Source organism: Saimiri boliviensis, chromosome 2 (assembly GCF_048565385.1).
Source record: "Saimiri boliviensis isolate mSaiBol1 chromosome 2, mSaiBol1.pri, whole genome shotgun sequence".
Lineage (NCBI taxonomy): Eukaryota > Metazoa > Chordata > Mammalia > Primates > Cebidae > Saimiri > Saimiri boliviensis.
The window spans coordinates 41,936,706-41,963,987 of NC_133450.1; the positions used below are offsets into that span (position 1 = coordinate 41,936,706).

General features: G+C 37.3%; 1 protein-coding gene across 2 annotated transcripts in view; it reads right to left on the minus strand.

Moving 5' to 3' along the window:
* Nucleotides 1-1,116: 1,116 nt before the first annotated feature.
* Nucleotides 1,117-27,282, minus strand: part of SNAPC1 (small nuclear RNA activating complex polypeptide 1) — a 35,536-nt gene continuing 9,370 nt past the window's right edge. For both annotated transcript variants that reach the window (XM_010335139.3, XM_003924411.4), the window contains 6 exons: nucleotides 25,181-25,339; nucleotides 23,261-23,329; nucleotides 22,458-22,520; nucleotides 19,406-19,556; nucleotides 3,523-3,621; nucleotides 1,117-1,857 (listed from right to left, as the gene is read on the minus strand). In XM_010335139.3, the coding sequence (XP_010333441.1) occupies nucleotides 1,823-1,857; nucleotides 3,523-3,621; nucleotides 19,406-19,556; nucleotides 22,458-22,520; nucleotides 23,261-23,329; nucleotides 25,181-25,339 (576 nt within the window). In that variant the 3' untranslated portion in view covers nucleotides 1,117-1,822. The remainder of the gene's footprint in view (nucleotides 1,858-3,522; nucleotides 3,622-19,405; nucleotides 19,557-22,457; nucleotides 22,521-23,260; nucleotides 23,330-25,180; nucleotides 25,340-27,282) is intronic.

The window sequence follows — 27,282 nt, forward strand, 5'->3', positions numbered from 1 at the left end:
CACTGAAATTATAAGCCTGAGCCCTGTGTTTATGACTCAGAAGCATGACTTACTAACTGTGAATGGGGGCAGGACACTAACCATCTTGAGGTACAAGTGAAACGACAGCATATATTTTATAAGTACAGTTATGGAAAGACAGAGGGCAACTCGGAGTGTTAGCTGTACAATGTCTATAAACTTTAATGATCAGACAGGTTCTAGCAAACAGCTGGGCACATCAAGTGAGGCCAATAATGAATCTATACCCCAACCCCAGAATGTTTACATCCAAGATGCTCCACCCAATGTCCACATAATGAGAAGTGCCCCATCTATGACCAAAAACATCTGATGTCAAAGGAATTTTGTGACAGCATGAATTCTAATAAATGAAAGTTTTATTTGGGTCAGCATTACTATTCTGATTTTTAAAGATTATATACAGAGATATCATGAATTTGATCTTTAACCAAAATGTTAAATCCTTTAATAATACCATGATAGAAAACAGCATGAAGTATAATCAACTGTAAAACAGGTTAATACTGGGTGCAGCGGCTCACACCTATAATCCCAGCATTTTGGGAGGCTGAGGGAGGAGAACAGCTTGAGCCCAGGAATGCAAGACCAGCCTGAGCAACATAGCGATACCTGATCTCTATTAGGGAGAAAAAAAACAGTTGAGCCAAAAACATAATACAGAGATGATCTGCTATTGGCAGCAATTCAAATAACATGGCTCAGTCTCTAACAACAGTATCCAGAATGAAAAGTTAACAAACAGAGAAACATACTCATGAAGCTATAGATTTTTTTTCTGTGAATATCAACTATTCTGTACCACAGACACATTCTGAAATTTACATTATTCTTCTTAAAGGTTTTATTGAAAATAATTAGCATTAAAGTACTGAGTACTTAAATTAATACTTAAATTAGTATTATATACTAATTTAAGTACTAATTGTGTAAGTACTTGAATACTAATACTTAAATCAGTATTATATACTACTAATTTAAATTTATACTATTTAATTTAAATTAGTATTATATACTAATAAATTATAGTATTTATATAAAATATAAATATAAAATATAAATTAGTATTATATACTAATTTAAGTATTAGTATTCAAATACTTACACAATTTATTCACTAGTCTTATATATATATGGACACACATTCATACACATACTACACATACACTAACATAAACATATATATACATTAGACCAAAGGGAGTTTTAAAAAAGCACTAAAGAATATTTCATCAATTGCAGAAGTAGAAAGTAAGTTGTGAACTTCCTAAGTTATCAATCATGTTATGAGAATGTGAGTTTTATGTATTAAAAAATAAAACAAGGCAAAAACTTTGTTCCACTTAACAACATACAAAATAGTGTAATATACATAATAAAAATCCATTATCAGACTGTAGATACAAAATAATCAGTGATTTGCATACAATAAACATTAGTAATTTCAATAAAAATATTTTAATAGAATAGTATTACCAGACTGTATTAGGACTGCATAGTGTCATAAAATGGTATAGGAAACAGTAACGATCTTCAAATAACAGAATTTTTTCTACTATATACTAAATACAAGTTTTATCTCCATTTATGCATATCATTAAAAATGTTAAAATTAAAGAATTCTGATTCTAATTTTTTGCTCTTTTATTCTAGAACTGTGTATTGCAATTTCCAAGAAATAACCTATAGTTTCCCAGAATACTTATTTTTAATACTGGCAATCTTCCTGTTCAATACACAAAATATCAATCTTTTCTTCTGTCAGAAAGCTCAAAATGAAAAACTACACCAGGCTCTTTGTTCAGCGTTTTCTCCTCCTCTTGGATGCAGTGAACTCTAAAGACATAAAGTTTAAGTCAGTCAGATCTAAGAAAAGTAACTGACACTTAAATGATAATACCTAATTGATAATATACATTTAAACTACATAGATGTCTAATTGGTACAACACAGTAAGAATGCCCTCACAGCAAAGACACAACGAAAAAATCTTAAACCTGACATATTCAAGAATTTTTTCTTCAAAATGATATAGCAGTTTAAAACATACTATCTCCATTGAGATAGTAAGATCTCAATCTTATTGCAATATCAATCTACTGAGATAGTGGCCCTTAGTCATTCTAAATCCTAATTAATAATAACAAGTTACCATGAAGTTGTTTGATACGGGTATGCACTCCCTATAATTAGTATAAACCCAGTGTGCTAAACATCAAAGATACTTAGGCCAGTACTAAGAGGGAGAAAATGACTAAGATTCCAATTTCATGTCAGTTAAACCTAGAAACATAACCCAATACACTAGTACCATACATCATTCTCGCTACCAGAGGAGATGCCAGAAACAACACTTGAATAACTGTCCATCTAAAAACAGCACAAACCTAAAGGTCACTGATCATTAAAAGCAAAGAAAGTAATAGAAAACCCAAAAACATGAAAATTATCAAAGATGTGGCAAAAAGAAATATTCCAGCTGTGTGTGGTGGCTCACGCCTGTAATCCCAGCCCTTTGGGAAGCCAAGGCAGGCAGATCACTTGAGGTCAGGAGTTCAAGACCAGCCTGGCCAACACGGTGAAACCCCATCTCTACAAAAATACAAAAATGAGCCAGGCATGATGACAGGTGCCTGTAACCCCAGCTACTTGGGAGGCTGAGGCAGGAAAATCACTAGAACCCAGGAGGTGCTGGTTGCGGTGAGCCAAGACTGCGTCATTGCACTCTAGCCTGGGCAACAGAGTGAGACTGCATCTCAAAGAAGGAAATAGTCCCCACCAGTGAAAAACAAAAGGGGAATGGCAGAAAAAGAAAAATAGAGAAGACAAGGAAAAAAACAAATGAAGATGAAGACAAATTCCTAAGCCAGGCATGGTGGCTCATGCCCATAATCCCAGCACTTTGGAAGGCCGAGGCAAGTGGATTGCTTGAGCCCAGGAGTTTAAAACCAGCCTAGGCAACACAGTGAGTCTCCATCTCTATAAAAAAAATACAAAAATTAGCCAGGCATAGTGTCATGTGACTGTAGTCCCAGCTACTCATGAGGCTGAGACGGAAGGGGAGGATAGCCTGAGCTGGGGAGGTCGAAGCCACGTGTAGTAAGTCATTGTGATTGAACCATTGCATTCTACACTGGGCAACTCAGCAAGACCCTGTCTCATTAAAAACAAAAACAAAAAAACTGAAAAAAGAACAGCAGTCAGGATTAGAAGTACTGAAACACTGTCCAGATGGAAGCAGGTCAGAGGTCTGAGAGAGACATCTTCACAAAGATGAAACTGATAAGATACCTAATCAGTATCTATACCATTCGTTAATTGTATTATCCTTGACTCTGAGATGTCATAAATGATATGACTAATACTGAAATTCTCCAATGGGCCAAAAATGAAAGAGTCACAAGAACACACAGCAAACTGTCATGTTCCTCAAGGGTTCTAAACCTTGATGCACTGTGAGTGTAAGTTTACTTCACTAGTTTGACAAAATTTCATCTGTACCTGTTCCACTCAAACTTTCATTCTCTTCTTCCTCTTCTGTAATTATAGGCATACTCAAACTTAAAGGTTTATCTTCTTTGTGTATATTCTGCATGTTACCTGCAAATATTTAGAAAATATTATATAAAAACAAAAAATATTAATCTTTGAGAAAACATTTTACAAAAAATATCATTATTACAGCATAAAAATTAGACACATAAAAACTGAAATTGTAATGGTAAACATAAATACACATTCTAGAATACCTGTCTTTTTTCGAGTACTAATATATTTGTATTTATACTTTGAAAATAGTCTCTAGTTCTTCTACTAGAGAAAACAGCAAAAGGGAATAAACAAAATTAGCCAAACACAAATACTATATTTAATCTTTATCACACACCACAGGGGTCAGATGTGCAGGCATCAAAGAATAATCACATGTTACTTCAACTTTATTAAATTAATTACAAATGTAATTTTTGAGCTTAATAGCCTTGTTTTTGGATTCAGACATACTTTCTTTTCTTACCACATACGCTCTACAAGATATATTTCTCTCATCCTAATTTGCCATTGACTTTCCATTTTCAAAAACACTAGAGGTTCTCTACATCAACCTCCTGCTACCTGAAGAAATATCCCAATGAAATTTATCAGATATCACTGTCATATCAAGTACCATTTAGCACACAACTTCCATGTCCCAAAAGCAATCCCATAAACACTATTTTTTAGACTGTGTTTTTCTTTGCCCCAAACTTTTATCATTTGATATGTTACATTTTGCTTCTTTTTTTTTTTTTTTTTTTGAGATGGCATCTCACTCTGTCAACCACACTGGAGTGCAGTGGTGCCATCACAGCTCATAGAAACCTCTGCCTCCTGGGTTCAAGCAATTCTGTCTCAGTCTCCTAAGCCGGCACACTGAGAACAGAAAGACATTTACTACAGTAAGTATAACAGAAACACTATTTAAAAATAATAATAATAATAAAGAAACATAAGAATAAAGCACTTTGGCATGAAGCCATTTAGTATGAACTGCCCCACACTTACGTTATTTCTTTTTTCGTTGTTGTTGAGACAGTCTCTCTGTAGCCCAGGCTGGAGTGCAGTGGTATAATCTCAGCTCACTGCAACCTCTGCCTCCCAGGCTCAAGCAATTCTTGTGCCTCAGCCTCCTGAGTAGCTGGGACTATAAGTGCATGCCACCACGCCTGGATAATTTTTGTACTTGTAGTAGAGATGGGGTTTCACTATGCTGGCCAGGCTGGTTTCGAATTCCCGACTCCATGATCCAGCCGCCTCCACCTCCTAAAGTGCTGGGATTACAGGTGTGAGCCACCACACCCAGTCTATTTCTTGACGGAATCATTACATTATAAAACCCAGTAACATAATAGTCATGATGGTGATCATGACTTGTCAGGAGAATATTAAATTATGTTAAGGACACAATGCTCCAGAAAATAAGAGAGCATAAAATATATCTGACTTTAGTGTTTTTCTAATTACAAAAATGATAAATGTAGAAAACAAGAAATATACAAAAAAGAATGCGGGCCTGATGTGGTGGCTCACACCTGTAATCCCAACACTTTGGGAGGCTGAGACGGGTGGATCATGAGGTCAGGAGATTGAGACCATCCTGGCCAACATGGTAAAACCCCCCCTCTACTAAAAATACAAAAATTAGCTGGGCATGGTGGCATGTGCCTGTAGACCCAGCTACTCAGGAGGCTGAGGCAGGAGCATTGCTGGAACCCAGGAGGCACAGGCTGTAGTAAGCCGAAATCGTGCCACTGCACTCCAGCTTGAGTGACAGAGTGAGACTCCACCTTAAAAAAAAAAATATATATATATATATATATATATTTTTTTTTTGAGAAAGATAATAAAAAATAATTAAATTTTTAAAAAGTAAATTTCAGGAAACTTCCCTAGTAACCTGAAGGAGTCCCTAGAAACCCAGTAGTGCCCCCACAGGCAGACAAGCGATCTCATCAAGTAGCTCTCTGACACCACAGCTAGGTAAATCCACAGAGATGGGAAAAAAAACAGCACAAAAAAAGTGAAACCACCAAAGACCAGAGCACCTCTTCTCCTGCAAGGGACCACAACTCCTCAACAACACAGGATCACAACTTGACCGAGAAGGAGTTCGAAGAATTGACGGAAACAGGATTCAGAAGGTGGATAATAACAAACTTTTAAGAGCTAAAGGAACACGTTCTAAGTCAATACAAAGAAACCAAAAACCTTGAAAAAAGGTTAGACGAAATGTTGACTAGAATAAGCAGTTTAGAGAAAAACATAAACGACTTGATGGAGTTGAAGAACACAGCACGAGAACTACGTGAAGCAAACACAAGTTTTAATAGCCTAATCGATCACGCAGAAGAAAGGATATCAGAGATTGAAGATCAACTCAATGAAATAAAAAGAGAAGGCAATAAAAGAGAAAAAAGAGTGAAAAGAAATGAACAAAGCCTCCAAGAAATATGGGATTATGTGAAAAAAACCTAATCTATGCTTGATCGGAGTACCTGAATATGATGGGGAGAATGAATACAAGCTGGAAAACGCACTCCGGGATACTATCCAGGAGAACTTCCCAAGCCTAGCAAGGCAGTCCAAATTTCAAATTCAAGAAATACAGAGAACTCCACAAAGATATTCCTCAATAAGAGCAACCCCAAGGCACATAATCGTCAGACTCACCAGTGTAGAAATGAAGGGAAAAAAGCTAAGGGCAGCCAGAGAGAAAGGACAGGTCACCCACAGAGGGAAGCCACTCAGACTTACAGCAGATCTCTTGGCAGAAATCCTACAAGCCAGAAGAGAGTGGGGGCCAATATTCAACGTCCTTAAAGAAAAGTACTTTCAACCCAGAATCTCATATCCAGCCAAACTAAGCTTCATAAGTGAAGGAGAAATAAAATCCTTTATGGACAAGCAGTTACTGAGAGATTTTGTTACCACCAGACCTGCCCTACAAGAGCTCCCTACACTAAGCACGGAAAGGAACAAGTACCAGTCACTGAAAAAGCAAACCAGTTGGCAAAGACCAAAAATGCAATGAAGAAAATGAGTCAACCAATGAGAAAGAAAACCAGCCAATAACGAAATGGCAGGATCAAATTCACACATAACAATATTAACATTGAATATAAATGGCCTAACGCCCCAATCAAAAGACACAAACTGGCAAACTGGATAAAAAGTCAGAACCCATCAGTGTGCTGTATTCAAGAAACCCATCTCACATACAAAGACACACATAGACTCAAAAGAAAGCGATGGAAGAAGATTTACCAAGCAAATGGGGAGCAAAAAAAAAAGCAGGAGTTGCAATCCTAGTCTGAGAAAATGAACTTCAAACCAACAAAGATCAAAAGAGACAAAGAAGGACATTACATAATGGTAAAAGGATCAATCCAACAGGAAGAGCTAACTAACCTAAATCTATACACCCCCCAACACAGGAGCACCCAGATACATAAAGCAAGTTCTTAACGACTTAAAACGAGATTTAGACTCCCAAACAATAATAGTGGTAGATTTCAATACTCCACGGTCAGTATTAGACAGATCAACGAGACAGAAAATTAACAAGGATATCCAGGACTTGAATGCAGAGCTGGACCAAGCGGATCTAATAGACATATACAGAATGCTCCACCCCAAATCCACAGAATATACATTTTTCTCAGCACCACATTGCACTTACTCTAAAATTGACCACATCATTGAAAGCAAACCAGTCCTCAGCAAATGCAAAAGAACAGAAATCATAACAAACAGTCTGTAAGACCACAGCACAATCAGACTAGAACTCAGGATCAAGAAACACACTCAAACCCTCACAACCACTTGGAAACTGAACAACTTGCTTCTTAAAGTTGACTTGATAAACAATGAAATGAAGGCAGAAATAAAGATGTTCTTTGAAACCAACCAGAATGAAGACACAACTTACTAGAATCTCTGGGACACCTTTAAAGCAGTATTGAGAGGGAAATTTATAGTAATAAACGCCCACCAGAGAAGAGAGGAAAGATCTAAAATCGACACCCTATCATCAAAATGGAAAGAACTAGAGGAGTAAGATCAAAAAAAACTCAAAAACTAGCAGAAGACAAGAGATAACTAAGATCAGAGCAGAACTGAAGGAGATAGAGACACAAAAAAACCCTTCAAAAAAATCAATAAATCCAGGAGCTGGTTTTTGGAAAACATCAACAAAATAGACTGCTAGCCAGATTAACAAAAAAGAAAAGGGAGAAGAATCAAATAGATGCAATAAGAAGCAATAAAGGGGATATCACCACTGATCCCAAAGAAATACAAACTACCATCAGAGATTACTACAAACAGCTCTACTCACATAAACCAGTAAGCCAGGAAGAAATGGATAAATTCCTAGACACTTGTACTCTACCAGAAATAAACCAGGAGGAAGCTGAAACCCTGAATAGACCAATAACAAGGGCTGAAGTAGAGGCAGCAATCAATAGCCTACCAACCAAAAAAAGTCCAGGTCCAGGCAGGTTTACAGCCAAATTCTACCAGACGTACAAAGAGGAGCTGGTTCCATTCCTTCTGAAACTGTATCAAACAATCCAAAAGGAGGGAATCCTCCCTAACTCACTTTATGAGACCAACATCATCCTGATACCAAAACCCAGCAGAGACTCAACTAAAAAAGAAAACTGCAGGCCAATATCCATGATAAACATCAATGCAAAAATCTTCAATAAAATACTGGCAAACAGATTGCAACAGCACATCAAGAAGCTTATCCATCACGACCAAGTAGGCTTCATCCCAGGGATGCAAGGCTGGTTCAACATACGCAAATCCATAAATGTAATCCATCACATAAATGGAACCAAAGACAAAAACCACATGATTATTTCAATAGATGCAGAGAAGGCCTTCTATAAAATTCAACAGCCCTTCAGGCTAAAAACTCACAATAAACTAGGTATTGATGGAACATATCATAAAATGGTAAAAGCTATATATGACAAACCTACAGCCACTATCATACTGAATGGGCAAATGCTGGAAGAATTCCCTTTGAAATCACGCACTAGACAAGGATGTCCTCTCTCACCACTCCTATTCAACATAGTATGGGAAGTTCAAGCCAGAGCAATCAGGCAAGAAAAAGAAATAAAGAATATTCAATTAGGAAAGGAGGAAGTCAAACTGTCTCTATTTGCAGATGACATAATTGTATATCTAGAAGACCCCATTGTCTCAGCCCAAAATCTTCTCAAACTGATAAGCAACTTCAGCAAAGTCTCAGGATACAAAATCAATGTGCAAAAATCACAAGCATTCCTATATACTAATAACAAACAGAGAGCCAAATCAAGAGTGAACACCCATTCACAACTGCTACAAAGAGAATAAAATACCTAGGAATACAACTAACAAAAGATGTAAAGGACTTCTTCAAGAAGAACTACAAACCACTGCTCAACAAAATAAGAGAAGACACAAACAGATGGAGAAACATTCCATGCTCCTGGTTAGGAAGAATCAATATCGTGAAAATGGCCATACTGCCCAAAGTAATCTATAGATTCAATGCTATCCCCATCAAGCTACCAATGACCTTCTTCACAGAACTGGAAAAAACCACTTTAAACTTCATATGGAATTACAAGAGAGCCCACATAGCCAAGACAATCCTAAGCAAAAAGAACAAAGCCGGAAGCATCACACTGCCAGACTTCAAACTATACTACAAGGCTACAGTAACCAAAACAGCATGGTACTGGTACCAAAACAGAGACACAGACCAATGGAACAGAAGAGAGACCCCAGAAGAAACACCACACATCTACAACCATCTGATCTTTGACAAACACAGCAAAAATAAGCAATGGGGAAAGGACTCCATGTTTAATAAATGGTGCTGGGAAAACTGGCTAGCAATGTGCAGAAAGCAGAAACTGGACACCTACCTGTCACCTTACACTAAAATTAACTCCAGATGGATTAAAGATTTAAACATAAAACCTAACACCATAAAAACTAGAAGAAAACATATGTAAAACCATCCAGGACATAGGCATAGGCAAGGACTTCATGACTAAAACACCAAAAGCAATGGCAATAAAAGCCAGCATAGACAAATGGGATCTAGTTAAACTCCAGAGCTTCTGCACAGCAAAAGAAACCATCATTAGAGTGAATCGGCAACCAACAGAATAGGAAAAAATTTTTGCAATCTACCCATCTGACAAAGGGCTAATATCCAGAATCTACAAAGAACTAAAACAGATATACAAGAAAAAAAAACAAACAACCCCATTCAAAAGTGGGCAAAGGATATGAACAGACACTTTTCAAAAGAAGAAATATATCAGGCCAAAAAACATACGAAAAAATGCTCATCATCACTGGTCATTAGAGAAATGCAAATCAAAACCACACTGAGATATCATCTCACGCCAGTTAGAATGGTGATCATTAAAAAATTGGGAGACAACAGATGCTGGAGAGGATGTAGAGAAATAGGAACACTCTTACACAGCTGGTGGGAGTGTAAATTAGTTCAACCATTGTGGAAGACAGTGTGGCGATTTCTCAAGGATCTAGAAATAGAAATTCCATTTGATCCAGCAATCCCACTATTGGGTATATACCCAAAGAACTACAAATCATTCTACTATAAAGACACATGCACACGTATGTTCCAAAAAAAAAAGGTAAATTTCAACACTATAATCATTAACCTCAATTATCCATAAAACTAACTCCCTAGAAGGTCTCAGGTGGGCAGTTTTACTCATTAATGTGTGGTAATCAATAATTACAATTTACTCATTAATGTGTGGTAATCAATAATTACAATTATCAGTAACAAACCATTACTTATTATCAAAACAAATGATTACAGTCAGGCAGCTAGAATACAACGAAGAACAAATTTACTTAAGTGTATGTCTAATCTCAGCTCCAGATCCACACCTCCAATGACTCAAAAGGTAGCACAGTATGGCAATTAAAGAGTCAGGCTTAGATTCAGACACTCATTCCAGTCTCAGTTCTGCTATGGATTATCTAGGAGGCCTTGGACACATGAGAAAAAGTCTGGCAGATAAAAAGAGTTATACAGCCAGGTGCAGTGGCTCATGCCTGTAATCCCAGCACTTTGGGAGGCTCAGGTGGGCGGATTATTTGAGGCCAAGAGTTCAAGACAAGTCTGGCCAACATGGTGAGACCCCATCTCTACTTAAAATACAAAAATTAGCTGGGCATAGTGGCAGGCACCTGTAATCCAAGCTACTAGGAAGACTGAGGCACAAGAATCACTGGAACCCGGGAGGGGGAGGTTGCAGTGAGCCGAGATTATGCCACTGCACTCCAGCCTGGGTGACAAAGTGAGACTGTCTCAAAACAAAAAAAAAAAAGTGTATAACAGTAGCTGTTATCATCTTCATCCATCATAGCACTGGTTATTAGTGATGTCCTATCAACATGCATGTTATATTTGAGGAATGGTGAGCACATAACTGAAACTTAACACAAGCTTAAGTAAATTCCATCAATATACTGAGCACCCATTTATGTACCAAGCAATTATTACAGAAATTAAGTCTCGAAAGGCAGACTAGAGCAAATTCTCCCCCAAATGAAATCTTTATTGTGTCATCATATTTCTCCAACATTAAGGACACGAATATCCTCCCAGATGCTTAGACATTAAGCATTCTGTCTCACCCTCTCCACTGGCCTCCATATTTGGCTCTTATATCTGTTAGCCTTGCTTCTCTAATTTCCATGACCACGTGGCACATGCTCCTTACTCCTAAATCTGAACTACTGCACAGCTTTCTAACTAGTGTTTCTATTTTCAGTTTGCTTGCAGCTACCTACCATTCTACTCCCAGACTGATTTTCTTCAAGGAAAACTTTGGACAGGCCACTTTCATGCTCAAAAGCTTCAGTTGACTCCCCCTCTGCCTACCAACTGAAGTGTAAACTTCTTGGATCCATAGTTAAAGCCTGGTCACAATACAATCCTCAACCTATTTTTCCAGCACTATTTACAGTTAACTCCCCAACATACCCTTTACAATCCAGCCTAAATGTACCCTTCGCTCTATACTTCCCAGGTCCTTTGCCTTTTTCACACCAGCCCCTTTACTTGTAGGAGTCTATGGAATTATGTTTACCTTATGTGTAAAAAGGTCTGTGGATTTCTACTGATTACTAAAGTAACACATGGTTATAAAATCCAAACATTACAGAAATTCATGGACAGTTTCTCATTATACTATCCCTGAAAATTAACTACTGGTAAAACTTCATACACATCTAGATTTCTTCAGTGCTACATACTATGTTGATGTGTGTATGTATATATGTATTTATTAATAGAAATGAGATCATACTTTTTTTTTTTTTTTTTTTTTGAGACGGAGTTTCACTCTTGTTACCCAGGCTGGAGTGCGATGGCGCGATCTCGGCTCACCGCAACCTCCGCATCCTGGGTTCAGGCAATTCTCCTGCCTCAGCCTCCTGAGTAGCTGGGATTACAGGCACACGCCACCATGCCCAGCTAATTTTTTTTTGTATTTTAGTAGAGACGGGGTTTCACCATGTTGACCAGGATGGTCTCGATCTCTTGACCTTGTGATCCACCCGCCTCGGCCTCCCAAAGTGCTGGGATTACAGGCTTGAGCCACCGCGCCCGGCCGAGATCATACTTTTTTAAAAAGGCTTTTCGCTAAGAAAGGTATAGATTATGTTGTGTTTTATTTTTAATCAATATATTTTGGACATATTTTCATGTAATATATAAATACATAGAGCTTTCTTTAGCTTTTTAGTAACTGCAAAGTATTCCTTTGTATGGACTGACAGTTGTATTTACCCATCATACATTTGAGTTGTTTACAGTTTGCCATTTCAAATAATCTTGCAATGAATGTCCTTTTATATTTATGATCTGTACAGAATTCCTAGAAATTCTAAGTTAAAAGGCATGTATATTTAAAATTTTGACATGATTCTAAATTGCTCCATGAAAACAATGTGTCAATTTACTCTTCCACTTAAATTGATATTTAATTTCCTTACACTTTCACTATCAATGGGTATTATCTTTAATCTTTGCTGATCAAATAATATAAAAATGTTTTAATTAATACATCTTTTATGATAAACAAAATTCTGTATTTCCTATATGCACTGACTGTTTGCCTGCATTCGTGATTGCCTATTCATGTCCTAAGCCTCTTTTTCTACTGGATTGTGGTCCTTTTCTTATTCGTTTATAAGAGCTCTTTTAAGATTAGAAATTTTAACAGTATCATATGTGCAAATGGCTTTGTAAGATCTTTTGCCTTTTATGGACCTGAAGGCTCCTTTTTCTGAAAAACTATAAAATCACCTTTTCCACTGTATGGAAATGAACTTTTGATTAATGGGAAACTATGAAGTAAGCATTTGGGTCTTTATTATTCAGGTAATTACTTCTGCTTCAGAGTATTTACAATACCTTAGCTGGATTCATTAAGCCATGATAGAAGATCTCAATTCAGATCATATTTTATAATACTTTATTCTTTCTCATGGGTAATTCCTCCCTAATACCCTGAGAAAATTCAATAACAAATCTCAGCTATGCTATAGAGCCTGTCCTTAAGTTAGTTTCAGAACTTACAAGGCAGTTGTTTTCAGGAACTAAGTAAGATATGATTAACAAAGGAAGTGATATTTCAGAAATTATACCTGTCACACACTCAAGATGAAAGTTCCTTTCATTTAATTTCTTTCTTTTCCTATTTTTGCACTTGTTCCTCCTTTGTTCCTTAACTACATTAAAAAAATTTTTTTCAGGTCTTTAAGAAAGCAGCTTGGTTGCTATGCCTATATGAAGGCTGACTGTTAATAAAAAGTACTTGTGAGGGTTTGTAAACCTAAATATCTTTGAAACTTCTGTTAAAGTGAACTAAATATGGCCTGAGAAGGACACCATAATTCTATATTTGAGTCTTTGTGGACAAATGGCAACCTAGCTTAATAGGTAGACAAGACTGAAAACCCAATTTAGGAATATGTGCCTGAACAATAGCTGAGTCTTGGCCAATCCCAGCGGCGGTACTTCAACCATTCATACCCTGCTGAGTCTTCAAACTGTGTTCAATACGGCAAATGCCAAGCTGTAACCAATCCAGCTGTTCTGTACCTCACTTCTGATTTCTATACCTCATTTCCCTTTTGTTGGCTATAAATCTTCCACCACGTGCTGCACTGGAGCCTCTGTGAACCGGCTGTGATTCTGTGTCTGCATGATGCTCAAATCGTTCATTGCTCAATTAAACTCCTTTAAATTTAATTTAGCTGAACATTTTCTTTAATCACTTCGGAAAAAAACATTTTAATCTACCAGAAGTTAATTTTTGAAATATAACTAAAATAAACAATCTTATGTACTCTGTTTTTGTTCTTGTTTGACTGTAAGTCAGATTTACTAAAGTATTATTAACATACAATAAAATTCACAATTTTTGCTGTACAGAGCAGGTTGGACAAATGCATGGTTGTGCAATCTACCACTGCCGTGAAAATACAGAAGATTTTGGCCCGCGTGGTGGCTCACACCTGTAATCCGGCATGTTGGGAGGCTGAGGCGGGCAGATCACCTAAGATGAGGAGTTCAAGACCAGCCTGACCAACAAGGAGAAACCCCATCACTACTAAAAATACAAAATTAGCAGGGCACGATGGTGCATGTCTGTAATCCCAGCTACTCAGGAGGCTGAGGCAGGAGATCTGCTTGAACCTGGGAGGCAGAGGTTGTGGTGAGCCAAGATTGTGCCATTGAACTCCAGCCTGGGCAACAAGAGCAAAACTCTGTCTCAAATAAAAAAAAAAAAAAAAAAAAAAAAAAAAAAAAAAAGAAAGAAAGAAAAGAAAATACAGATTTTTCCATCACCCCAAAAGTTTCTCTGTGCCCCTGTGTATTCAGCACCTTCCTCCACCCCTAAGTCCCTAGCAACCACATCAACCACATTTTTCTGTCCCTATAGATTTGCCTTTTCCAGAATGTCATATAAATAGAATCATATACTATGTAGCCTTTTGTGTCTGTCTTCCTTTACACAGCACACTAAATTCAGATTCATCCATGTTGTTACGTGTATGGTAGCTCTTTCATTTCTGAGTTGCATTTGGATAAGCCACAGTTTATCCAATCAGCAGTGGAAGGATTTTTAGGCAGTTTGCAGTTCTTGTGATTATGAATAAAGCCACATAAACTTTTGCATACACATTTCTGTGTGAACATTAAGTGTTCATTTCTCTTGTGTAAATACCAAGGAATAGTATTTCTGGGTCAAATGGTAAGTACATGTTTACCTTTTAAAAACTACCAGTTTTCCAAAGTAACCTGGATTCACACCAGAAGAGCATGCAGGTTCCACTTGTTACAAATCCTCAACAGCTTTTGTTATTACAATTTTTGTTTTGTTTTGTGGGGTCTTTTTGTTGTTGTTGCCGGTCAAGGTTTAGCAGAATGTCATTGCGGTTTTAATTTACATTTCTCTAATTACTAAAGATGCTGAACATCTTTTTATATGCTTATTTAATATCCACATATTTTCTTTGATGGAGTGTTTTACCTGCTTCTTCACTGGGTGGTCTGTGTATTTACTGAGTTAGATTTTTTTAAATATTACTATTTTGGATACAAGACCTTTATCAGGGCAGTAGTTTGCAAAAATTTTCTCCGAGTCTATGGTTTATCTTCTCATCTTCTTAACAGTATCTTCTAAAGACAAAAATTGTAACTTTAGGAATGACAATTTATCAATTGCTTTGTTTCATAATTTGATTGTATTTTTTAATGTCATATATTTAAAAATCTTGCCCAATCCAAGAACACATTTTTCTCCTACATATTTTTTCACAAGTTTCATAATTTTAGGTTTCAAATGTAGGTCCATAATCCATTTTGAATTTTGTAGGAGATAAGGGATATTGGTCTTTAGTTCTTTCTTGCAACGTCAGTAAGCTGGAAAGTGTTCCCTCTTGTATTTTCTGAAAGAATCTATATCATTCCTTTCTTGAACGTTTGCTAAAATTTCCAGAGAAGCCTGGGAATTTAATTTCTTTAGCATTGTGAAAGGAAAATAAATTTCGGAACCTCAAAATCACTAAGCTAAACTGAAAAGTCAAGCTGAGAACTGCTTAGGGCAAACTCCCATTCTATTCAGTGTCATCCCTCTGAGGTTCACCTAAGACAAATGCATACCTGATTGCTTCCTCTCCCCTACTGTTTATGTGAAAATGCAGATTCATTGAGCCAGAGTAAATTGTTATATTCAGCAGAAGGCCATCAAAGACTCAAAAAACTTTCTGTCTAATCTACTTCTAACCTGGAAGCCCCCACTTGATGCCTTATCGGACCAAATCTATGTGCAACTTACACATATTGACTGATGTGTCAGGTCTCCCTAAAATGTATAAAAGCAAACTGTACCCCTGACCACCTTGGGCACATGTCTTAGGACTTCCTGAGGTTGTGTCACAGGCACGTCCTTAACCTTAGCAACATAAACTTTCTAAATTGACTGAGACCTGTCTCAGATATTTCGAGGTCTCAGTAGACATAAGACTACACAGATTTTATATCTCTTCTTGCATCAGTTTTGGAAATTTGTGTCTCTTAGTAAATTAATCCATTTTATTTAAGCTATCTAACTTATGGGCATAAAATTATAACTTTGCCTTAGTCACCTCTTAATCTTTGTAAGGTCTACAGTGGTAACCCTTATCTCCCTAAATTTTTGTTCCTATTTTTCAGCAAATTCTTTTTAGAATATTTTTAGGCATAAAATCATTCACAAATCATATAATTTTGTAGCCTCTCTTTCTGATATCGTATCTCCCTTTACTCTCTTGTCTGATTACACTGACTACCTCTTTAAGATCAACATTAAGTAAAACTGTGATACTTCATCCATATTACCATTGAGCATGAGGCAACTTGTGATCTAATATATCTGTGCACACACACATTTGTAAGATTAAACAAATAATCTTCTATTTTATCTAGGGCAAGAGTTAACAAACTATGACCCCTGGACCAAATCGGACCCACTACCTGCTTTTATAGTTTTACTGGACTACAACCACGATTCATGTATTTTGATATCGTCTGTAGCTCCTTTCACATTACAATGGTAAAGTTGAGTAGTTGTGACAGAAACATGGCCCACAAAACCTAACATATTTACTACCTGGCCCTTTACAGAAATGGTTTGCTGACTCCTTTATCCAGAAGATTTTTTTTTTTTTTTGAGATGAAGTCTCGCTCTTGTTCCCCGGGCTGGAGTACAATGGCGTGATCTCAGCTCATTGCAAGCTCCACCTCCACCTCAGCCTCCCAAGTAGCTGGGATTACAGGTACCTGACACCATGCCCGGATAATTTTTGTATTTTTAGTAGAGACAGGGTTTCACTGTGTTGGTCAGGCTGGTCACGAACTCCTGACCTCAGGTGATCTGCCCGCCTTGGCCTCCCAAAGTGCAGGTTTATAGGCATGAGCTACAGTGCCCGGCCAGATTTTTTTTTTTTTTTAAATCAAGAATGGATGCTGGATATTATAAATGTATTCTTTAGTAACTATTAAAATAAATTCACATTTTCCCCTTTAACCTATTTATATGGCAAATCATATTAGCAGATTCTGAATGCATCCTGAAATATGTGTACTCAGTCAAGGTGTTTTTTTGTCTAGGATTATTTTTGATATATGTGATTTAGGATTTTGTCAGTAATATTTAAAAGTGAGTTTAGTCTAACAATTTTCTTCACAATATCCACTAGCATTGTGAAAAGAAGTAGAAAAATCTCCTTTTGAACTATTACTTGATCATACTTAACAAACATGGTATCTCCTCTGAATTCTTAGTGCACTTAAAGCTACTGTTACAGCACTTAATCATATCTGGGACATAGTAAAGGTATTTAACTTCAATTCTCCTTCCGCTGCTTCAGTATAGGGGAAAAAATGCTAAAAGGCTGTTAACTTATCTTCATATACTCCTGCAGTAGTTAGGAGTGAATTCTGTATTAGTCTTTACATACTTACTAATGTTTTTAATGTTCCTTTTTTTTTTACCCTAAGTAAGCCTGTTAATCAAATTCCAAATTTATGTAGGGTCCATATACATTTTTCATACAATTTTTTTAAAAACCAAACTATTGAAATATACACAAAAGTCCTTTCCTTAAGAAAGGTAATTTTACAGATACACTGTGTCAAAGGAAAAGCAAGGACACCTTAATACAGCTTAAAAGAAACATGGTTTATAGAATGCATTACTTATATCTTATTCTACACATAATCACACACAAAAATTACTAATAAAATATGCACTGGATAATTCTAGACTGATTTCACAACTAGCTATTAATATATCATTTTAGACAATTTATTTAATCTGTATATGCCTACATTTTTTTTTTTTTTTTTGAGACAGAGTCTCACTCTGTCACCTAAGCTGGAGTGAAGTGATACAATCTCAGTGCACGGCAACCTCCGCCTTCTGGGTTTAAGTGATTCTCATGCCTCAGCCTCCCAAGTCACTGAGATTACAGTCATATGCTACCATGCCCAGCTAACTATTTTTTTTTTTGAGACAGAGTTTCGCCCTTGTTGCTCAGGCTGGAGTGCAATGGTACAATCTTGACTCACTAGAACCTCCGCCTCTGGGGCTCAAGCAATTCTCCTGCCTCAGCCTCCCGAGTAGCTGGGATTACAGGCATGCACCACCACGCCCAGCTAATTTTGTATTTTTAGTAGACACAGGGTTTCTCCATGTTGCTCAGGCTGGTCTCAAACTCCCGACCTCAGGTGATCTGCCCGCCTCAGCCTCAAAGCACTGGGATTACAGATGTGATGTGAGCCATTGCACCTTGCCTAACTTTAATATTTTTATTTTTATTTTTTTGAGATGGAGTTTCACTCTTGTTACCCAGGCTGGAGTGCAATGGCGCGATCTCAGCTCACCGCAACCTCCGCCTCCTGGGTTCAGGCAATTCTCCTGCCTCAACCTCCTGAGTAGCTGGGATTATAGGCACGCACCACCATGCCCAGCTAATGTTTTGTATTTTTAGTAGAGACGAGGTTTCACCATGTTGACCAGGATGGTCTCAACCTCTTGACCTCATGATCCACCCGCCTCGGCCTCCCAAAGTGCTGGGATTACAGGCTTGAGCCACCACGCCTGGCCTAACTTTTATATTTTTAGTAGACATGGGGCTTCACAATGTTGACCAGGCTGGTTTCAAACTCCTGACCTCAAGTGATCCGCCCACCTAGATTTCCCAAAGTGCTGGGATTACAGATGTGAGCCACTGCACCCAGCCTAACTTTTATATTTTTAGTAGAGACGGGGCTTTACTATGTTGGCCAGGCTGGTTGCAAACTCCTGACCTCAAGTGATCCTCCCACCTAGACCTCCCAAAGTGCTGGGATTACAGACGTCAGCCACTGCAGCCAGCCTAACTTTTATATTTTTAGTAGAGATGGGGCTTCACCATGTTGGCCAGGCTGGTTTCAAACTCCTGACCTCAAGTGATCCGCCCACCTAGACCTCTCAAAGTGCTGAACTACAGGCATGAGCCACCACCCGGACAGGCCTAAATTTCATCATCTATAAAATGACACAATTGATATGATTCCTAGGGTCCCTTCTAGGCAGTAAGATTCCAAGAATCTAAGATAATTTATTTTTAATATCAAATCTCACAAAAATGTTCTCAAACAAGCAGCTAATCCTTAACAAGCAAACAGAGGTCAGGCAAAGTTGTAAATAAAACCCATTCTCCTTTTTTTGAAACTTAGTAAGATTTAAAAAGTTACCTTTGTTTCTGAAAGACATCTTCCTTCCTGCTTGTTTCAATCTTTCTTTCTTCTCTTTTTTCCTAGTTGCTTTGACTTGTCCTTGACCAGATGCAGAATCAGAATCAGAAGAATCAAGTTTGACTTGACGATGCCTTCTCGATTTGGATGCCTTAAAAGTCAGAATCCAATTAACAAATAAATTACAAAATGAATCCAAAAGATAGGTAATTCAGGGAAAGACAAAACATACAATCAAAGATGAGGAAAGATTTATAGAAATATCTGTAATGAAACACTTCATTATTACCCTGGCTTACTATAACTACCCGTGTCATATAGTCTCTTACCTTTATAACATGAAGTTTCCTGCAGCTGTCATCACCATCTACTCACATGGGGTTAAAATGAAGTTGTTCTATTATGTGGCATGGTTGGGCAACAGAGGTGTAACAGGCATATTCTAATAAATGTATTTCCCTTAGGCATTACCATGTGTTCTGAGGAGAAGTACTTCATGTTTGGCTCCAGGTATGGCCATCTGGCTCAAATCTGGCCACAACGAGTTTAACAGCCCCATGACCAGGGTAATTTGTTGGGAGTGGGGAGGCTAGCAGGTGGGGTATGTGGCTAACTAAATGCTACTTTGGAACTGTTTAACTGTTAGGAAGGAAAAATTCTTTCTTGTCTTTGAACCTAAAGCTGGGAACATGCAAAGCTGGAGCTGTCAGGAAAACAGCACTTGACAGCAGTGAAAAGGGAGGGCCAGTCTTAATGATATCTTTGTCTGAGACACAGATATCCTTAGCCAATCCTGGCTAACGATTTGTTCTGTTACATCAGTAGGTGAATTCCCTTACTTGCTTAAACAAAGAATGTTCAGTTAATGTTGTATATGCAATACAGGTATTAGCAAGTCTTAAAAAGCAATCATATCTCTCAGTATCCATGGAGGATTAGTTCCAGGATCTCCTTCAGATACCAAAATCCAGAGATGCTCAAATTCCTGATATAAAATTGTGTAGTATTTGCATATAACCTATGCAAATACTTTCAATCATCTCTAGATTACTTATAATACCTAATGATATGTAAATGATTGTCATATTGTTCGGGGAATAATGACAAGGAAAAAAGTCTATATATATATTTGGTACAGATGCAATTTTTTTTTCAAATACTTTCAATCCACAATTGGTTGAATCCATGGATGCAGAAACCACAGATACAGTATAGTAACCCAAACAGCATGGTACTGGTACAAAAACAGACACATTGACCAATGTAACAGACAGAGAACTCAGAAATAAAGCCACACAACTACAAACCACCTGATCTCTGACAAAGTCGACAATAAAAAACAATGGGGAAAGGACTCTATTTAATACATGGTGCTGGGATAACTGGCTAGCCATATCCAGAAGATTGAAACTGGACCCCTTCCTTTCACCATATGCAAAAATCAAGATGAATTAATGGCCTAAATGTTAGACCTAAGATAAGAAACAGCCTAGAAGAAAACCTAGGATATAACATTCTAGACATTGGCTTTGGCAAAGAATTTATCACTGTCTCCAAAAGCAATTGCAACAAAAACAAAAATTGACAAGTGGGACCCAAACTACAGCGCTTCTGTACAATGAAATAAACAACAGATAACCTACAGAATGGGAGAAAACAGTCAGAAACTTTGTATTCAATAAAGGTCTAATATTCAGAATTTATAAGAAAATTAAACAATTCAACAAACAAAAACAACCCCATTAAAAAATGGGCAAAGGGACGGACGCAGTGGCTCACATCTGTAATCCCGGCATTTTGGAAGGCTGAGGTGGGACTGAAAAAACAGGCAGGTGCATTGAAAATCTGTAAGAATGTTGTCTCATTCCTTAGCCTCAAAGCCAGGCAGCTGACCTCCTATACAAAACAGGAGGCCTGCTCTCTGAGGGGGCTAAATGAGAAAGGCTATAGGCTCAAAGGAAACTGGTGTAGCTGAGGAAGTATGTGAGGCCTCTTACTGAAAATAGAGGGGCTGAGTGAAACCTGAATAAGGAATGGTGAGCCTCCCAGCTGATTATCTCTGTAGGCTCTCAAAACACTGGCAGCCAGGCTTATTTCCCACCCTCCTCCCATAGACAAGGGAATGGAAGATTGCTCTCTAAATAACTAGATCCAAGAAAAAGAAATCTAGAGGTTAAATAAGCTTTATCTCCTCCTTTTGACCTCTCTTAAATAGGAACAGATATCTGAGGATCTTCAATCAGTTTTAAAAAGCCAACAAAATGAAAGAGTTCAAACAAATAGAAAAAAAAATTACTCAGAGGAAATGGGAGAAACCATCAAAAAACTGTAATTAATATCCTTAAACAGAAAAAGTTATTGCATCCTGTGAAAAAATACATTTAAAAAATAAAAAAGAAACACTCAGAGAACAAGAAAAATTCTTAGTAATGAAAAAAAAAATCAGGAGAAATTTTAAAAAATCAATATAATGGTTCAGAAGATAAAGCCTATGAAATCTCCCTGAAAATAGAAAACAAGAAAAAGACTGAAAATAAAAGAGGAAAAATAGGGAAAGTTCAAGAATAGAAAAGATGTAGCAAAGCACATTTGTATCAAAGAAATGATACAAAAACTTCTTCAGAACTGAAAGGTATCAGATTGAAAGGAGGGCACCATGAGTGCCAGGGACAATAAACCAAAAAGATGTATACCAAGTTACATTATATGTATTAAATGAAATTTCTGAACTCCAGGGCAAAGCGAAACCCGACAATCTTCCAAAATCAGTAATACTAGAAGCTGAAAGACAATAAAGAAAATGGCATCAAAATTCCAGGTAAGTATCAGAAGAAATTGCTAAAAGAGAAAAAGTCGAAGACGTTGCCTCTCAAGGTTAGGAATACCAGGGTGGGAAGTGGCAGAGAAAAGAACTGTTGTGCTACATAATCTCTCTAGTATTATCTGACTTTTAAAACTAAGTACATGTATTACCACTTTGATGAAAAACTGAAATGTAATTTAAAAAGCAGTCAGTCAATTACCAAATTACTTTATTAAAGAAATAACTTACCTGAGTGACAACTGAAAAGGCCTTTGATTTTATTTTCGCTAATGATTCAGCCCTTTCACATCTCTGGAAGTAAAATAAACAAGAAGAAAAAAAGTTAAAACACACAAACAGGTGAAAAATGGAATACCCAAGTATTTATTTTCAGAAATATGACAGAATACCCAAGTACTTATTAATAGAAATTAGAGGGTAGGCTAAATGAAACTAACATATATTGGGTATATATTGAGTACACACACACAAACATATACCACATTCTGTCACAGATGTAGCAGGTGCCATATTACCATCCCCATAGCTACAGATCATTTTCATTAAGGATTCAAGGAGGACAATAAGAATGAAAGTCTGGGTGATCAGGCAGAGCCTTGGACTGCCATTCCCTCCTCATCTGCCTATACTCAAAGATGGCTACTTGATTCATCCACTAAGGTGGATGAAACCTCTGGAGGCAGGAAGCAGTATACAGTTTAAGAGTTTGGGCTCTACATTGGTTGAAAGGCTGACAAGAAGTGAGAAAAAGTTTATTACAAAGGCTTTATCCCGACCCTCCACAAACTGAGGGCACCTTCCATAGTCAACCTTTCCTTTCCCTGCAGAAAACTATTATCATCCTCTCTCCCAACCTACACCTGATGTGGCCTCCACAAGGTTTCCAGTAAAGAACAAACTAGCTTTTCACAGAACCATGATTCAGAATTTTCTCTTAAATTTCTTATAATACTTATATACTTACAATGGGTTACAATGCTTAGTATACAGAATCACAGCCATACATAATATGAATTGCAAAGTTTTCTGACCTCTGTTTCTTGTGAATTTCCTTCTGTTTTTTCCTCTCCATCATTAATTTTTGATTTTAAGGATGGATTCTGAAAGAGCAAAAAAGATACATACACACACATACACAAATTTACAATTCAATTTAATTGCAAATCAATTTTAGAAGAGTGAGAATCCATTACTTTTAATAAATGAAAAACTAAAAGATCATTCACATTATTGCAGTACGGTATATACAACCTAACATTAAGATCACAGGTTACAAAATATTCTACAATTCATCATTAAATTGCTTAAATCTTCCTAACTAATGAAAGACAGTGTGAACTTTATGTGGTAGTAAGAAAACTGGCTTATTTTCCTTTCCTTCAGGTTTTCAGAGGTCCTAGTAATACTCTTTGAACAGAGTTTACCTATTAAAAGAGAATCCTGGCTATGCATGGTGGCTAATTCTGTAATCCTAATGCTTTGGGAGGCTGAGGTGGGATGATTGCTTGAGGCCAGGAGTTCCAATTCAGCCTGGACAACATAGCAAGACCCCATCTCTACAAAAAAATTTAAAGTTAAGCTGGTTCTAGCCCTGGCAACATAGCAAGACCCTCTCTCTACAAAAAATAAAAAAATCAGTTGGGCACAGTGGCATATGTCTGCAAACCCAGCTACTCAGGAGGCTGAGGTGGGTAGATCACTTAAGCAGGGGAGGTCGAGGCTACAGTGACCTGTAGTCATGCCACTGTATTCCGGCCAGGGTGACACAGCAAGGCCTTGTACATATGCATACAAAGAATACTAACACATTTTTATATTAAATGCCTAATTCATTTGTAGGACTTAAAAGTATTCAAACATTCTAAAACTTGGCATCTCTCATTAAAATAAATGCAGAGGAATAAAGTTATTTTCTTTTTCCCAAGACTATCATCTTCTTATCAGTTTCCTTGTTTATCTTTTCTAAAATTAAGTTTTGAGCCAGCTTCCTTTATATAATAGAAAGTGAAAAAGTGGCAAGAAATCTTTCTGAAAGACAATATATACATAACACCTGTGTGGCATCTGTGAAAACACCAAAACATTATCAAGACACATAGTAAGTAATCAGAAATTGCTTCCTTTAAAAAAGTTTTTTTTTTCCTGGAAGTATTTACTAAAATAAGATGGAGTAACTGTTTCAAAAGTAAATTTCAAAAGGCTAGCTTTTAGGTTTCCAGGGTAAAAAAGTTTCTCTAGCTGAAAAGGCTAATGGGAAATATGGGTAGCTCTAGCATCAATACCGTCAGTTAAATAAACTAAGTTGACGATCTGTGTTGATGAGACTTGCAAAAAGATAAACCACACCAGGCAGACAATGTGTAAACAGAAAAACACCTGCCCTATCACAATAGGAAAAGCCACCACTCAGGTCCCACTGTCTCTGCTGTCATGCAGCTAAGTGAAATCCTTCTGAATTTTAAGGAAAGTTGTACGTCTAGAATTTTAGATGAAGTTTAAAAATGCTTAAAAGTTGGTAATTAACTCAAAAATTTTTTTAAATGTTAGAATCAACACTATGTCCAACAAAACATATCTGTGTGCAGGATTTCACCCCAAGACTGACAATGTGCAACCCCTAGAAAATGCCAAATTATAAAGACTGTAATAAATCTGTTGTATAACAAAATTACATTACTCTTCTATTTAAAAAAATATATAGACACACATATACACACATATACACACATACACACACACACACACACACACACACACACACACATCTGTAAGGTTAAATAACATCACATACCTAATAAATGGCAAAAGTGGAACAAGAAAACCCAAGCCATCTAAATCTTAGCTTCACAGGATTACAGCCTCTAAAGCCAGGCTGCCTCTCAGCATTACCATCCATGGATAAACATTCATGCATAATGCAATAGTGAGGCACCAAACAAGTGATTACATACCTTTCTGTCTTTGTGCCACTGCTGATGCTCCAAAACTATGTTCTTAATATTGTCCAAAAAATCATCCTTTATCAAGCTGAGGGCTTTATCTGGGTTAGACTTATCAGCTGAAATTACATGCTTCATGTTCTGATAATGATCATGAACATTCAGCATTTCCTAAAAGCAAAAAGATAAGCCCTTTATTTCACTTTTTGAGGAGAAACTAAAAGGCAAAACCAACACAAAACAGTCACCTTCCAAAGTGACTTCCAGTTGACAAGGAATAACATGCTACAATATATTGAAAATAACATAATTATGCAAGCAAAATAGTACAACTTCATTAATACAGAGGTATGGATTCCAGAGGTTTGGATTTATTGACTTAAACTCAACAAACATTAAGATACACTTATGGGAAGACACTGGAGAAACAATAACCGGTAAATATACAATTCCATTTCTAGGATATCACACAAATTACTTGTAGCATGACATATCATTAAATATCACTACTGATAACTAAGATGTCTTTATATATTGTCACATCAAGAATATTTACATAGTCCTTTATGCTTTGCTGGAAATTCCTATGTAACGACTCTCATCCAACCCTCCAGAGAAATCGCAAAGCCTGCCCCTATAAGCTTCACCATTACTTCAGTAATAAGATTCAGGGTTCAAAGAAATAGAGGGTAGGCCAGGCACAGTGGCTCATGCCTGTAATCCCAGCACTTTGGGAGGCTGAGGCAGGTGGATCACGAGGTCAGGAGTTCAAGACCAGCCTGGCCAACATGGTGAAACCCCATCTCTACTAAAATACAAAAATTAGCCAGTTGTGGGGGTAGGCACCTGTAATCCCAGCTACCTGGGAGGCTGAGGCAGAAGAACTGCTTGAACCAGGGAGGTAGAGGTTTCAGTGAACAGAATTTGGACCACCACTGTACTCCAGCACAGGCAGCAGAGCAAGACTTTATTGTCAAAAAAAAAAAAAAAAAAGAGGAAGAAGGAAAGAAATAAAGGGTAATTTATGACACCATTTGTGGCATTATTTATAAATCAGATCTTCTTCCTCCAAAAATCTAGAGCCAAATGTGCAGATCTATGGGGTTAGGAAAAAAGACAGCAAAATACAGGTGGACTTAAGAAAATCTGACATAGGGACCTGGCTCTCAGATCAGGAAAGAACTACTGACACTTCCATCATAGATGGACATTGCCACATCTAAGTCATTCCTAACTCAGACTACTCAATTCATTTCTAGATTTTGGTAGAATCAACACCTGTTCAAGAAATGAGAAACTGATCCGTAGTGGTGAGTGCTCCCATGTGCAGGGTCTGCAATGAGAAAAAAGTGTCCAGACCTGAAGAGCCCCTAACTCTTTACAGTTTACATTGGATGTATGCTCAGTATTTCACTCCATGCAATATAATACAGGGGAAAGACCACCAGTCACATCTAGTTTTTGAGTCTGAGTTCCATCATTTGCTCAATGTATGACAATGGGCAAGTCCCTCAACCTAAGAATCGTTTCACATTTCTACAAAATGAACAAAACCACCACTGTTAAGTATTAAACAAGCTTATACACGAGAAAGTATTCTGTATAATGTAAAGCTGTATACAAAATTAAAGAAACCAGGCACAGTAGTGTGCACTTGCAGTCCAAGCTACTCAGAAGGCTTAGGCATGAGGATGGCGTAAGCCCAGGAATTCAAGAACAACTCAGGCAACATAGCAAGACTTCCACTCTTAAAAACAGTAATAATTTGAAAAAAGAAAGTGCATGAACTTTGAAGCCTTACAGACTCGGACATTCGAACTCAGTGTACCTTATTGTACCTCACCTTATACAAACTACTTAACTTCTCTAAACCTATTTCCTTGGTTATAAAACTGGGGCCAGGCATGGTGGCTCATGCCTATAATCCCAGCACTCTGGGAGACCAAGGTGGGCAGATCACCCGAGGTCACCCTTGTCCTCAGTTTTTGAGATCAGCCTGGCCAACAAGAGAAACCCTGTCTCTACTAAAAATACAAAAAATTAGTCAGCCATGGTGGTAGGTGCCTGTAATCTCAGCTACTCAGGAGGCTGAGGAAGGAGAATCCCTCGAACCC